The sequence below is a fragment of the Eumetopias jubatus genome, unplaced genomic scaffold (genome assembly GCF_037043125.1).
Source record: "Eumetopias jubatus isolate StellerSeaLion01/CBP00866 unplaced genomic scaffold, mEumJub1_p1.0 scaffold_17, whole genome shotgun sequence".
In the NCBI taxonomy this organism is placed as follows: Eukaryota; Metazoa; Chordata; class Mammalia; order Carnivora; family Otariidae; genus Eumetopias; species Eumetopias jubatus.
In genome coordinates this window covers 67,219,293-67,234,208 of record NW_028274823.1, presented here as the reverse complement: position 1 = coordinate 67,234,208, position 14,916 = coordinate 67,219,293, and the positions used below count along the sequence as shown (strand labels likewise).

The following is a 14,916-nucleotide window of genomic DNA, read 5'->3' as shown; positions in this document are numbered from 1 at the left end:
ATAGGCTCAATGATCTGGCTCCAACATACCACTGGGTAAAATAAAGACAAGTGATTTATCTCTCAGATGCCCTGAAGGCAGGGGATATAGAAACACAGCACACCTGAGGCTTGGAGTCAAAAGCAGGATTGGTTCACCGGTGTATGGAGCTGTCAAGGTTTACAAAGCAAGATGATTATCCCTTGTCCCTTATAGGAAATCAGGAGTTTAGTATCTGGAGAAATTGAAGCAGAGCAATTCTTTGGGCAGAGCATGGGGCAGTGGTGAGGCTCTGGACTGAGACTAGGTGCTCACAGAAAACGAAAGGATGGCATGGGTGTCAAGGGTGTGATCTCTTGAGTTAGACTGCCTGGGTTTAAATCCTTGTTCTGCCATGAAGTGAGCTACCTTGAGAAAGTTATTTTATCTCTTTGGGTCTCAGTCGCCTCATCTATAAAAAGGGCCTAATAGTAATACTAGTGCTTCATTGCAGGGTTCAATGGGTTGATATATGCAAAGTGCTTAGAGCCTGCTATGAAGTAAACACCATGTAAACATTTGTTATCACTATTGGGACTGGTGTATGCGTAGAGGACTGGCAGAATGACAGGCCCTTTTCCTTTTTCTTACTCTGAATGTACCAACACAGCCATACACTGCAAAAGATTGGAGGATTCGTCTCTCAAAAAAACTGAACTTCCCAGAAAAAAGGGCAACTAACTGTGACATGGGGGGACGCGTCCAACCACTACCTGATACACTGCAGTGGAGCCCTGTCTACACTGGCATAGAATTTCCACTCAAATGTTAGTGCCTGACACTGACGGTGAGGTACAGACATCTGTGGGAAACCCCCAACATGAAAGAGAGAGCCAAGCCAACAAAGAGAAAAAAGAAATTGTGAGGAATTAGGGACAGAAGAGAGGCAGACAAAAATTAAAGTTATCTCGAGTGTTCTCAGAAACTATATTGCATCCATTAAACAAGAACTGGATACTTTAAGAAAAGAAGTTATTAGAGAACAAGAAAATGTTCTTGCACATTACAAGCACAAAGAAAAAAAATCAAGGAAATTCCTTGGAAAGAAAGAAAAGACAATGAGATGAGCAAAAGGGAGAAAAGACTGAGATAGCAATTTTATTTTTAGCTATGCCTTATTGTTTTGATAAAATGAAAATTAATTTTAAAATTTAAAAATTAAAAAAAAGATAAATTCCACAAGGGCAAACACATGTGCGTGTGCAGGCCCACCCACATACACCCCCAAAACACACAGGAAAGGAAATAAAAACAGATGTGTGATGTCTATAGACATGTCTTTTTTCCACCTCTACTGCTGTCTTCCAAGCCACGTCACCGTTAACTGGACCCTGCAGCAGCTTCCTTACTTGTCCCCCATCCCGCCTTGGTCCTCTCCAGCCCCATTCCCAGTGTGCAACAGTCAGAGTAGCCAGATCATGTCAACTAAACCATGTCATCTGCTGCCTAAAAACCCTTGTTCTCTTAAAAATTAATTGTCTGGTCCATCTCCACTAGGGCTGTTGAGAAAACACTGACCAGGGTACTTGCAAACAGGAGTAACATGTGTTTTTGTTGTTTTGATGACGTTTGGAAATAAGGCTCTTAAGAAAGCTTAATGCGGGGGGCGCCTGGGTGGCTCAGTCCTTAAGCATCTGCCTTTGGTTCAGGTCATGATCCCAGGGTCCTGGGATCGAGCCCCACATTGGGCTCCCTGCTCCTCGGGAAGCCTGCTTCTCCCTCTCCCACTCCCCCTGCTTGTGTTCCCTTTCTCGCTGTGTATCGCTCTCTGTCAAATAAATAAATAAAATCTTTAAAAAAAAAAAAGAAAGCTTAATGCAGCTTCCAAAAATCACTGATTTGATTAATAAAAATATCAAAATTTATTTACAAATATTCTCTTCTTAAATAGTGTCAAAATGCTTTATCAGAAAAATCCAGAAGACATTTTGTAAAACATTATCATGCATTCCTTTTGCATATGTCAACTTCTCCAAAGGCCCAAGCAAGATGCCATCTTTCCAAAATTTCCAGCCTTTATCAGTTAAACGATATCCTCTTTAATAGTCTGTGAGCCCTTAAGAAATAAACCAAAGGGCTGGAGAAAGAGAGCCAACACCCAGACTTTTGAGACTTTAGATCTTGTATTTTCTTTTGCCAATAAGCAATCATTACTGAGCTATAAGATCAAGCAGTGTTCCCAAAATAAAGCAAAAACAAGCAACACATACAAAAATGACTTTGTGGTAGAGTGCACTCCATCAAAAGGCTTCATAAACCCAAACTGATTTTGAGGTTCTCCCAAGATCTGAACTAGGCTACTCTTCATTGCTAAGTTGGAAGAGTATAATTTTTCTACAATTCAAAAGGCAGTTAAATAAGTTAAATAAGCAGTAAAGGGATGTAAAGTTAAATACAGTCCATGTCCAAAAACTTGGGAAGAAATTACCTTGGTTTTTGAAAGAATGGGAGCAGCTCGATCGAGCAGCATTTCCACCACCTGCTCATGACCACTCCTTGCTCCACAGTGCAGGGGCGTCAGACCGTCCTGTGGAACAAAGGCAACATTTTCAGTTAGATTCGATGGGAAATTCCATAAATGCAGTGTATTTCTTCAGGATTCGGTGCACAACATGCTGTGGACCTGTGACTTTCAAACATTTACTCACGTATCTCAAAATAATTTCCTATTCTTAACTAGAGAACTAAATTTTTCATAAGTTTAAGTAGTTGTAAAGTGTGTAATTTCCCACATATTAGAATACTCACCGTTAAAAATATGTTTCACTACTCTTTCCATAGCCAAAGGAATTGAAATACCATAAGTAATTTGATAGCCACCATTTTAAAAAGTAAAAAATAAACTTCTAAATAAGAACTTTTTTTTAAAAGGTCAACCTCAACTCACATTTTATTTTTTTAAATTTAAATTCAATTAGCCAACATATAGTGCATCATTAGTTTCAGATGTAGAGTTCAATAATTCATCAGTCGCATATAACACCCAGTGCTCATGACATCACGTGCCCTCCTTAATGCCCATCACCCAGTTACCCCATCCCCCGACCGACCTCCCCTCCGGCAACCCTCAATTTGTTTTCTAGAGTTAAGAGTCTCTTATGATTTGTCTCCCTCTCTGATGACTTCCCATTCAGTTTTCCCTTCCTTTCCCTATGATCCTCTGCACTGTTTCTTATATTCCTCATATGAGTGAAACCATATGATAATTGTCTTTCTCTGATTGACTTATTTCCCTCAGCATAATACCCTCCAGTTCCATCCATGTCAATGTAAATGGTAAGTATTCATCCTTTCTGATGGCTGAGTAATATTCCATTGTATATATATACCACATCTTCTTTATCCATTCGTCTGTTGAAGGACATCTCAGCTCCTTCCACAGTTTGGCTATTGTGGACATTGCTGCTATGAGCACTGGGGTGCATGTGCCTCTTCAGATCATTACATTTGTATCTTTAGGGTAAATACCTAGCAGTACAATTGCTGGGTTGTAGGACAGCTCTATTTTTAACTTTTTGAGGAACCTCCATATGGTTTTCCAGAGTGGCTGCACCAGCTTGCATTCCCACCAACAGAGTAGGAGGGTTCCCCCTTCTCCACATCCTCGCCAACATCTGTCATTTCTTGACTTGTTAATTTTAGCCATTCTGACTGGTGTGAGGTCTCATTGTGGTTTTGATTTGTATTTCCCTGATGCCAAGTGATGTTGAGTATTTTTTTATGTGTCTCTTAGCCATTTGTATGTCTTCTTTGGAGAAATGTCTGTTCCTGTCATCTGCCCATTTCTTGACTGGATTATTAGTTTTTTGGGTGTTGGATACTAGCCCTTTATCTGATATGTCATTTGCAAATATCTTCTCCCATTCCATAGGTTGCCTTTTAGTTTTGTTGACTGTTCCTTTGCTTTGCAGAAGCTTTTTATCTTGATGAAGTCCCAATAGTTCATAAAATAGGAATTAGTAATAGGAATTTGACATTGGTCCTTTCCCTCTTGTATTTTTCTGTCCATTTCACTTCCCCTACAAAAGGAGGGAAAGAATCTCAAGCAGACTACTTGCTGAACACGGAGCCAACATGGGGCTCAATCTCATGACCCTGAGATCACGACCTGAGCAGAAACCAAGAGCTGGACGCTTAACTGACTGAGCCACCCAGGCTTGGTATTTTTAATTAATTACCATATCATATCTCTTTGTTATGAAAATATAGAAGTTAAATTTTAAAAAGTATACAGATTTCCTGAGAACATAAGCTTTTAAAGCATCAAAAATAAATCTCCTAATTGGAGTTATTATAATTATTCAGGCATAATTGGTCAAAATAGTGAAAACATATTACAAATTTTATGATTATTATACAAGAGCACCAATTTATTAAAAAGTTCCTCTCTTAATGAGAAGTATGTTCTCACAACTAGTTCATGTATCTGCTAATGAATATTAGTTATTCTGGAATGAGAGAGAGACAGCATCAACACTATCCTGTTTTTTTAAAGTCAAATGCAGTCTTTTAAAATTTTTTCTATATTTTAAAAATTCCAGTATAATTAACATACAGTGTTATATTGGTTTCAGGTAGACAATATAGTGATCCGACAATTCTCTGCATTACTCAGTGCTCACCCTGATAAGTGTACTCTTAATCCCCTTCACCTATTTCACCCATCCCTCTACCTACCTCCCCTCTGGTAACCATCAGTTTGTTCTCTATAGTTAAGAGTCTGTTTTTTGGTTTGTCTCTTTTCTCCTTTGTTTCGTTTCTTAAATTCCACATATCAGTGGAATTACTGACTTATTTCACTGAGCATTATAACCTCTATATCCATCCATGTTGTTGCAAATAGCAAGATTTCATTTTTTATGGCTGAATAATACTCCACTGTGTGTGTGTGTGTGTGTGTGTGTGTGTACACATACATTTTTATTTTTTATTTATTTTTTTAAAGATTTATTTATTTGAGAGAGCGAGAATGAGAGAGAGAGAGAGTACATGAGAGGGGGGAGGGTTAGAGGGAGAAGCAGGCTCCTCACTGAGCAGGGAGCCCGACGCGGAACTCGATCCCGGGACTCCAGGATCATGACCTGAGCCGAAGGCAGTCGCTTAACCAATTGAGCCACCAGGGTGCCCTACACATACATTTTTTAAAAAAGATTTTATTTATTCATTTGAGAGAGAGCACAAGCAGGGGGGAGGCAGAAGGAGAGGGACAAGTAGACTCCCCACTGAACAGGGAGCCTAATGTGGGGTTCAATCCCAGGACCCTGAGATCATGACCTGAGCCAAAGTTAGATGCTCAACCACTGAGCCATCCAGGTGCCCCTATACCACATCTTCTTTATCCATTCATCTATTGATGGATACTTGGGCTGCTTCCATAATTTGGCTATTGTAAATAACGCTGCAATAAGCATAGGGGTGCATATGTCTTTTCCAATTAGAGTTTTCATATTCTTTGGGTAAAGACTCAGTATGACTGGATCAGAGAGTGACTCTATTTTTAATTTTTTGAAGAACCTCCATACTGTCTTCCACAGTGGCTGCACCAGTTTGCATTCCTTCAACAGTGCCCAAGGGATTTTCTTCCTCCACACCCTCACCAACGCTTATTGTTTCTTGTGTTTTTGATTCTAGCCATTCTGACAGGTGTGAGGTGGTATCTCATTGTAGTTTTATTTGCATTTCCCTGATGATGAATGATGTTGAGCATTTTTCATGTGTCTGTTGGCCAACTGGATGTCTTTGGAGAAATGTCTGTTCATGTTTTCTGCCCATTTTTTAATCGGATTATTTGTTTTTTGGTGTTGAGGTATAAATTCCCTATATATTTTGGATACTCACCCTTTATCAGAGATATCATTTGCAAACATTTTCTCCCAACCAATAGGTTGACTTTTAGTTTTGTTGTTTACTTTTCTATGCAGAAGCTTGTTATTTTGATGTAGTCCCAATACTTTATTTTTGCTTTTGTTTCCCTTGCCCCAGGTGATGTATCTAGAAAAATGTTGCTAGGGCCAATGTTGGAGAAATTATTGCCTGTGCTCTCTTCCAGGATTTTTATGGTTTCAGGTCTCACATTTATGCCCTTAATTTTTGAGTTTATTTTTGTGTATGTTTTAAGAAAGTAGTCCAGGTTTATTCCTCTGCATGTAGCTGTCCAGTTTTTCCAATACCATTTGTTGAAGAGACTGTATTCTTCCCATTGCATATTCTTGTCTCCTTTGTCGAAGATGAATTGACCATATAATTGTGGATTTATTTCTGGGATCTCTGTTCTGTTCCATTGATATATGGGTCTATTTTGGTGCCAGTACCATACTGTTTTGATTACTACAGCTTTGTAGGATATCTTGAAATCTGGGATTGTGATACCTCCAGTTTTTTTTTTTTTTCTTTTTCAAGATTACTTTGGCTATTCAGGGTCTTTTGTGGTTCCAGACAAATGTTAGGATTGTTTGCTCTAGTTCTGTGAAAGATGCTGTTGGTAGTTTGATAGGGACTGCGTTAAATTCATAGATTGCTTTGGGTAATATCGACATTTTAACAATATTTATTCTTCCAGTCCATGAGCATGGAATATCTTTCCATTTGTTTGTGTTGTCTTCAATTTATTTCATCAGTGTTTTATAGTTTTCAGAGTATAGCTCTTTCACCTTCTTAGTTAAGTTTATCCCTAGGAATTTTATTATTTTTGGTGCAAACACTATCCCAATGTTTGTTTTTATAAATGTTCGTGCTGAGACATCTTGTCTGCATAAATAGATGAACTTTTGTTAAAGCAGTGTCACTAATTCTTTGAACTCCTGAATTACATGCCAAAATTGCCTAGTGTTTCACCAAAGATTTTTTTCAGTGAAGCATCATAAGACAACTCTATTAGGTCCTTCATTTTTGTTGGCAGCAGGATTTCTACCCATCCAATGAGCAGAAGAATTTGTTATTCGGTCATTAGAGTAACACAGTTGTTAACATGACATCGATATCCTGAACTCTTCCCCTTGCTCTACTCTGTCCCCCTTAACCCCCAGGTTTTGCACCCTGGGGCCAGGTGTCTGAGAGTTGGTTAGGTCTTTCTTTGGTGCTAGGGTAGAAGGACTTCCTAGATTGTATGAGCAGATCTTGAAAATAACCCTAAATATCCTAGTGTATAATCGGTGAGGTACAATCCTATTTCTAACCTACTAGCCACATCCCAAAATTAAAATTCCTTAAAAAATGAAATTTGAGTCACAAGTATTACATGACCTCATTTGATCATGCTGTGAGCATGTTTAAATATTCTGCCTTTTATGCTGATTTAAAACATTTGCTCTTATAAACTAAAGCAATGTATAGACTTTTAAGTTGGAAATAGCATTTTGCTAATAAAATAGGATAAAATCAAATCTGAGAACAGATTAAAAAAAAAACCCCAAACACCATGACGTCCAAGTGTCTTCCCAATAATGTAAAACCTGAACATATCTGAAGGAGAAATAATAATTACATCTACCTTCCACCACACACAAAAAAACATTCCACACAGACCCTGTCATATAGTGATTGTCTTTCATGAACTGAAAGGTCAAATCTGTTTCTTTCATTTTCTCATAAGTAGACTCTAAGACATAAGAGGTGACAGAATATGTGCAGACATGTTCAAACTATGGTCACACAGAAAAAAATAATTATTTTAGACCAACTCATTTATCCTTGAAAATTACCTTCCCCAAAGCAAACTGCTATATACTGAATGCAAAGTATTTGGCTAGCTGAGGGCAAAATCGTGACCTCTCAATCCTTTGAGACATACTATTCCTTATAGATGTACATTTTTACCCATTTCATTTTTTTAAAAAAGTTTTAATTATGGAAAATTTCAAACCTATTTTAGATTAAAGCAGCCTGAATAGAGTAATGAGTCTCTTGGTGTCTGGTGCTCAGCATCAACTGTCACCTCCTGATCAAGCTTGATTCATCCACACCCCTGACCTTTTCTCCTCTCTTAGATTATTGTGAAGCCAATCCAAGCTATGTTATCATTTGATCCTCACAACTACCCCTATACAGAAGGTATAATCTTCATGTAATAAATGAAGACTTTAAGGCTTCCAGCAGGTTCAATGACTCACCCACGGCGGCACAAGCTGACTGCAGAACTCGGCCAGACGGTGCGGGGCAGACAAGGCATGTCTTGGGAGGAGTTATTACAACAAAGACCCTCTGTTCAAACTTTCAGCCACCCTGAGCCTTCTTTTATCTACATTCTGCAGCTGCTGCCTCTGATCTCTGGTGTTTATTTATTAAAAACTCATTGACTCTAGAGACTCAGCTGGGGAAGGTAATTTTTTCATCAGTGTAAGAGCTGTGAAGTGCCATTGTTCCTGTTATCACCTGGTTTCAATGATCAAGTCAGCTGCTTCCCCAGGGTAAGATCTTCAGTTCCCAGCTAACTGCAAAGAGCTACCTGAAGCATGGCTCTTTCAACTGGACTTTTACTTGCAGTATTTTTAACACTGATCGCGAGTGGCTGACTCCTTTGGATCTTCCACATATTTGCTCTGCAACTTTTCAAAAGTGCATGACTTCAAATAGCCCGGATCCCGGCAGGAGAGCTGCCTCATCAGGAAGCTGTACAAGATGTCACGACGGCCTGGCCTGGCTATGGGGACATTCACAGGTCAGTGGAGAACTGGTGCCCAGAGTTAATGCAAGGTCTTTAGCATCAGCTTTTAAGGTGACAAAGAAGACAGCTCACCAGCCGACCTGCAGTGAGACTGAAAGGTATCTGCCATGTACTGCTTCACACTTAGCTCAGTTGTTTTTGTTTTTGGTTTTTTTTAAAGGGGGGAGGGGAGAATTAGCCGGCACTGACTTAATACCTATATTTTGGACTAAAAATTAAGTATTTAAATTTCCAGGGCACCTGGGTGGCTCAGGCGGTTAACCATCTGCCTTTGGCTCAGGTCATGATCCCAGGGTCCTGGGATCGAGTCCTGCATCGGGCTCCCTGCTCAGCGGAGAGCCTGCTTCTCCCTCTCCTCTGTCCTTCTTGTGTCTCTCTGTCTCAAATAAATAAATAAATAAAAGCAATAAAAATAAAATAAGTAAAAATCCTTTAAAAAATTTGAATTTCAAATTAATTTCTTTTGCTTTGAAATGGGTGGGGCTTATCATTCACACACCTGAAGCACCATTCTGATTATGAAGCCCTGTGTTTGAGGACCTTCCATAACTGCCACTCGTTCTCTGGCCAAACCTCAGTTCCCAGGGTTAGCGCGGGCAGCCTTCCCCGAGTGCCCCTCCCTCCTATCCCCCTCCACAAACTCTGCAGCTCTTTGTCTTCTTGCTTCTCTGCATTGCCCACACGGGGTACCTGCACGGAGTCCCCTTTCCACTCTCTCCAAGATTCCAATGTGTACCATTTCAAAGTCCTGCGTTCTTAGGAAGCTTTTCCAAAATTGGACACAAGCATCCTATTTGCAGGGCGTCTGCCTTGTTTTATCTGTACTTCTTTTGGGAAACTAACTTTTTAGTGAGTGTCTTAGTCATTTGTGAACAGGTATTATCCTTTCAATGAGACTGCTTCCGAGCACAAGGCTACTAGTTTAAGGGATATTTGACTCTCACAGAGACGGTAACTTAGTACTGTATCCGTGAAAGTTGCTTAATAAAAATGAGTAAATGAACGCATGGAGAGACCATATGAATGGGTTTTGGCACTAGTCTTTCAAAAAAGGTTTTTTAGTTAGTTGGTTAAAAATTCCTTTCCTTGTTACCTTTTTAAGACTAGACTCATTTTGTACTTCAAGACTGTTAGATTTTGTCTTTCTTTCCAGAAAAATAAAATTCTCAATGAATAAATGATTTTAAAAATGTGACAAAAGACTATTACGAGTCTTTTCAGCTCTCAGAGTAAGAAAAATATCAGAGGAGTTGTTCTAAATAAGATATTTTCCTCTTACTTAGAATACTGTAAGCTTAAAAAGCTAAAGGGAGCTCTTGTGGATCCCGTGCTTTGGAACACAGCAGTGATCAGGGGTACTCCTTTCCCTAAAACTAGAGCAGTGTTTTTTTCCAATATAAAATGAGGATTCTAACCTGCTCCCAGCCCCTAGAAATTTACAGTTGATGTACAGGGTTACTTAGAATGGGTCTAGGACCAAAAAGCAGTTCTTCAGCTGCATATGACAGTGTCGACCTCCGGTCGGCAAATTCTTGACACAGGCAATTCCCAGGGCACCAGGGAGGCTGTCTCATGAATGGCGGTGGCATGTGTGCTTGGAGAGCAGAGCTGGAGAGAGGGATGCTGAGTTGCCATAGTAACATTATGGGAGGGAAGTGAAATTGCACAGGGTTCGTTTTTTCTCCAATTCCCCTGATTTTTAAAGCGCTAACATAATGAACAAGTATTCCCTTGGGGAGAATTCTGAAGCAAAGCCAACTGGCTCATCCAGATCTCATATTTCACCTCAGTGACAGTAATCTTATTACTGAGGTGGGAAACTGTACTTTACTGGCTGGACAAAATGCTCTCTTGTGTTAGCCTAAGAGCAAAACCTTGTACACTCGAAGGTCAAAAAGGCTTTCTTTCAGGTCCTGTTTTGCTGAAAAGCATGGAACAGGACACGAAGGCATCACACCTGAGAATACTGCACCCAGAATATGTTCTTAACAGGCTGAATTTGCTCAAAGCCAATACTGAAATGATACAAATCCATGACCTGGGAAATACTTTTAAAAATGGACATTTATTTTGACTTGTATTCTGTAGGTTCCTTTCTTTCCTTCCCTGTAAGCAAAAAAAAAAAAAAAAAAAAAAAAAAAAAAAAAACAAAAAATCTCACCCTTGAGAAGAAAAAGGAAATCAAGCAGAGGGAACTCTTTTCCTTTATCATGGATGTAAAACAGGATGTGATATATAATTGAAAACTGAAAACAATGAAACAAAAAGCAGGTACTACTCAGGGAGGGGAGAGTTATCAGAGCTAGAGAGAAGTAAAAGGGCAGCAACTGCAGTCCAACAGTAATGCTCTTCTCATATCTGTATACTTCTACCAAAAATTCTAACTGTATCCTCATTTTGTGTGTGTTCAGTGGTGGTAGATTTGGCCTAGGAGGGAGTGCTATTGCATTTTTTGAAACCCCCCTGTTGTTACAGGCACATTATATTTGTGATCTTATTGAGTCTTTACAACTTATGAGGAAGGCATCAGAAGTTCCATTTATAGATGAGAAAGCTGCTCCAGAGGATGGATGTACCTTCAAGGTCATGTGCAAGCAAATGGCTGGACTCAGAATTTATACTTTGCCTTGGCTCCATCTGAGGGATCGGATTCCCTCTATTGTAAAACAATCTCCTTTTAAGATCTAGAATTCATTTCCACCATTTATGTATAGGAGAGAGAAGTATCTCTTTCTAATTCCCTTCCTTGCTGTCCCTGTCATACATTCTATATATTTAAATTAAACTAAAAAAAGCAAAGTCCTTCTGTTGTTCTCTCTGCTTAGACAACCATGTGTTTCTCTCTGAGCCTAGGTCACACACTCTTACGCTATTTGTTGTCTATTTCCCCACACTGTTCTTTGTGGGTTTTTTTTTTTTAAGATTTTATTTATTTATTTGACAGAGAGAAAGAGACAGTGAGAGAGGGAACACAAGCAGGGGGAGTGGGAGAGGGAGAAGCAGGCTTCCCGTGGAGCAGGGAGCCCGATGTGTGGTTCGATCCCAGGACCCTGGGATCATGACCTGAGCCAAAGGCAGACGCTTAACAGACTGAGCCACCCAGGTACCTCTGGCCTCCAGTGTTTCTGATAAGAAGTTAGATCACAATCTCATCACTGTTTTTCCATTTATAATGCGTCTTCTTCTCTGGCTGTCTTCCTTTTTTTTCTTTATCTTTGACATTTAGCAGCTTCACTATGATGTGCCTCTGTGTGGCTTGCTTTGTATTTATCCTCCGTGGGGTGTGCTAAGTTTCCTGGGTCCAGGGATTGCAGTTTATGATTGAAGTGGAAATCTTTTCTACTCCATTCTCTTTCTCCTCAGCTTCTTGGGCTGCATCGTATGTATTTAGTCAGCTTGCTAGTATTCCATAGGTTGTTGACATGGTGTTAATTTGATTTTTAATCTTTTTGCTTTCTGTTCTACAGTTTGGATGATTTTTACAACTTGTCTTCAAGTTCACCAATTCTTTCACCCTTTGTATTCAATCTGTTCCTTATCCCATCCAGTTAATTTTTTTTAATTCTAGATATTGTTTAGTTCTAAGATTTATTTTTTTAAGATTTCCTTATTTCCCCTGAAAATGTTTTTTGCCTTACTCATTATATCTTTTCCTTCAGATCTTTAACATATTATCATAGTTATTTTAAAGTCTATTAATTCCAACATCTGAGTCATCTATGGTTCTGTTTTTATTACATAACTTTTCCTTTGGACAGCAAGTCAGAATTTTTTGCTCTTGTGTACTACTAATTTTTAAATTATATGTTAAATTTAATTTAAATACTGGATATTGTGAATAATATGCTATAAAGACTCTGATATTGTAGGGACTTGCTTTTAGGTTTTCAATGACAGGTCTGTTTCAGTTTTGTCCTTATTCCAAGAGTAAATTTAGACTTGGGACACAGTCAGAACTTCTAAGATGCAGTCCTTATAGAGTTAAAAAAAAAAACCAAAGATATTTACCAAGCCTCCCTGATATGGTGATTGTCCTCCTAGCAAAAGGCCCTGCTGAACTTTCTTCTCAGCTTTCCATTTTTTTTTTTACCTGTTATTTCCCTCTGTCCTCCTTGGTGTTTCAATCCCCCCAACATACATACTTCAGGGCTCAGCCAAGGATTGTGGGGAGTTATTATATTGACTTCAGCGCTTTATTTGTGGTTCCCTCCTTTCAGTGATTCCTCCCTGAATATCTAGCCACTCTTACAGCCCCAAACTTGATCCTCTGACCTCAAGACAATAACACTGTGACTTTCTCCATGAATTGTATCACAGTTCCTGCCATATAAATATAGATCTCATCTTATGTTATTTAGTTCTTTCAAAAGTTGAATTCACTCCAATTTATGCCAAGTTTTGATTACTTTTCAGTGCCTCCAAAGTTTTTTAAAAACCATTTTTCCAGAGATTATGATTTTTATCAGCAGGAGGTTTAGTTCAATATAAAATACTCCACCATTACTTGAAGTCAAAACTCTAATACAGTTGAGTAAAAACATGAATATGTGACTTCTACACACTATACTGTCATAGTTTATATTTGTTTCTATCACACACTACTTTGGGAATATTCCTTCTATAAATAGATAAGGGACCTCTTGAATTTTCAGTAGGTAGAAACTGAAATCATATAAAATATGATTTTAAATACACAAAGTTGCTTTTTATATAGTTCTTAGAAGATGTCACATGGAAAAAATTCAAATTAAAGTTGACATTTTAAAAAAACAATAATGACTTAATTATTTACCGTATCTTTCCTTTGGGAAGGAGGACAATTAAAGATGCTTACCACTGATAACTATAGAGTACTTGTGTGCCTAATGGATGTCGAGTTATTTCAAAGAAATAGGATGTGAGCATTACTGACATACATCACAGGAAAATAGGAGAAAGAGTAGAGTACCCTCTGGGCACCAGCACTTAGAACCACACAGGAATTAATGAAAATAATACCTGTCCTGAGCCTGCTTTGTAGATTCTTCACGAGAACCTGGCTTCGGTGGCACACAAAATTTACCCAATACTTTTATATCTCTAATTTGGTAAGTGAAATGGGGTTTCCAATATGCTGTAAAATCATTAGGAGAGAAAGAAATAGAGAGAGAGAGACAGAAGGGGAGAACATGCTCCTGTCATGTTCTCAGAACTCTTTGCAACTCTCAAAAGCATTCTTTCCTTTAAAGAGATTTTCACGTTTTGAAAGCTAAGGGCATTTCATGATTAATTGTACTTTCCTTTTTTTAATATTAAGACTTAATTTTTTTAGAGTGGTTTAAGGTTCACAGCAACATTTGGGGGAAGGTGCCATTGCCTTTCTTTGAATTCAAATAAATTTCAATTAACTTTTAATATTTGTGGTGTAAAAATTAAAAATTCATTTATTTTTGAATGACATAAATATTATCAAATTCATCTTGATTAGTGTAGAAACCCAGAGTATTTTGCATTACTTCACATGCTCTAGCCAACATGTCTATGTTGGAACTCTAAGGAGTAAGTATTGTATTAGAATTTTCTCTTTGATGGAGGCGATTTTATGACCATAAAATATTTAATATTTTCTTTAGGATTTATTTTTAGGCAGGGCAATACACTTCTGGAAATAAAATAGAAAGTAAAAGTCAATACCAATATTACTCTTCTCTTTGTATTTAACCTGTAAAATAGAACCAGTTGCATTTCTGGGAAAGGACAAGCTAAAAATACAGGGCACCCAAGTGTCCCCTGACCCCTTCCCAGAATAGTAAGAATTTAACAAATGACAGATTTGAGGTATTCTGAAAACCCTTTATCTACTTGCACACAAATGTCTCTTCATTCTTATAAATCAATTGGAAGCCGTTAACTTCAGGGAGCAAAATTACATTACCAAAGGATCAGTATAAAGCCAAGAAAGTTAAGACCTTTTGGCAAATTAACACTAAGGAGAGTATCTTTTATTTTTATATATTCAGCAAATACTTACTAAACACCTGGTATATGCCAGGAAGTATGCCAAGTGGTACAGATACTAAGATGAATGTGTACATCTGAGTGCCAAGGTGGAGCCTGGGATGTGATGTGGTAGTAATGGTGACTGTATGCGGATGCAGGCAGTGGCACCTGCTAGGACAACTGGAAGCTGGGAGAGGCGTGATTAGAGCGGCGTTCTGGGAATCAGAGCACTGGTATTACTGACTCTACCTGGAACT

The 14,916-nt window shown here is 38.5% G+C and overlaps 1 protein-coding gene across 1 annotated transcript in view; it reads right to left on the bottom strand.

Moving 5' to 3' along the window:
* ANK3 (ankyrin 3) overlaps nt 1-14,916 on the bottom strand; it is a 251,108-nt gene that overhangs the window by 173,878 nt on the left and 62,314 nt on the right. Inside the window, exon 10 of the mRNA XM_088019888.1 lies at nt 2,447-2,545. Within this exon, the coding sequence (XP_087876014.1) occupies nt 2,447-2,545 (99 nt within the window). The remainder of the gene's footprint in view (nt 1-2,446; nt 2,546-14,916) is intronic.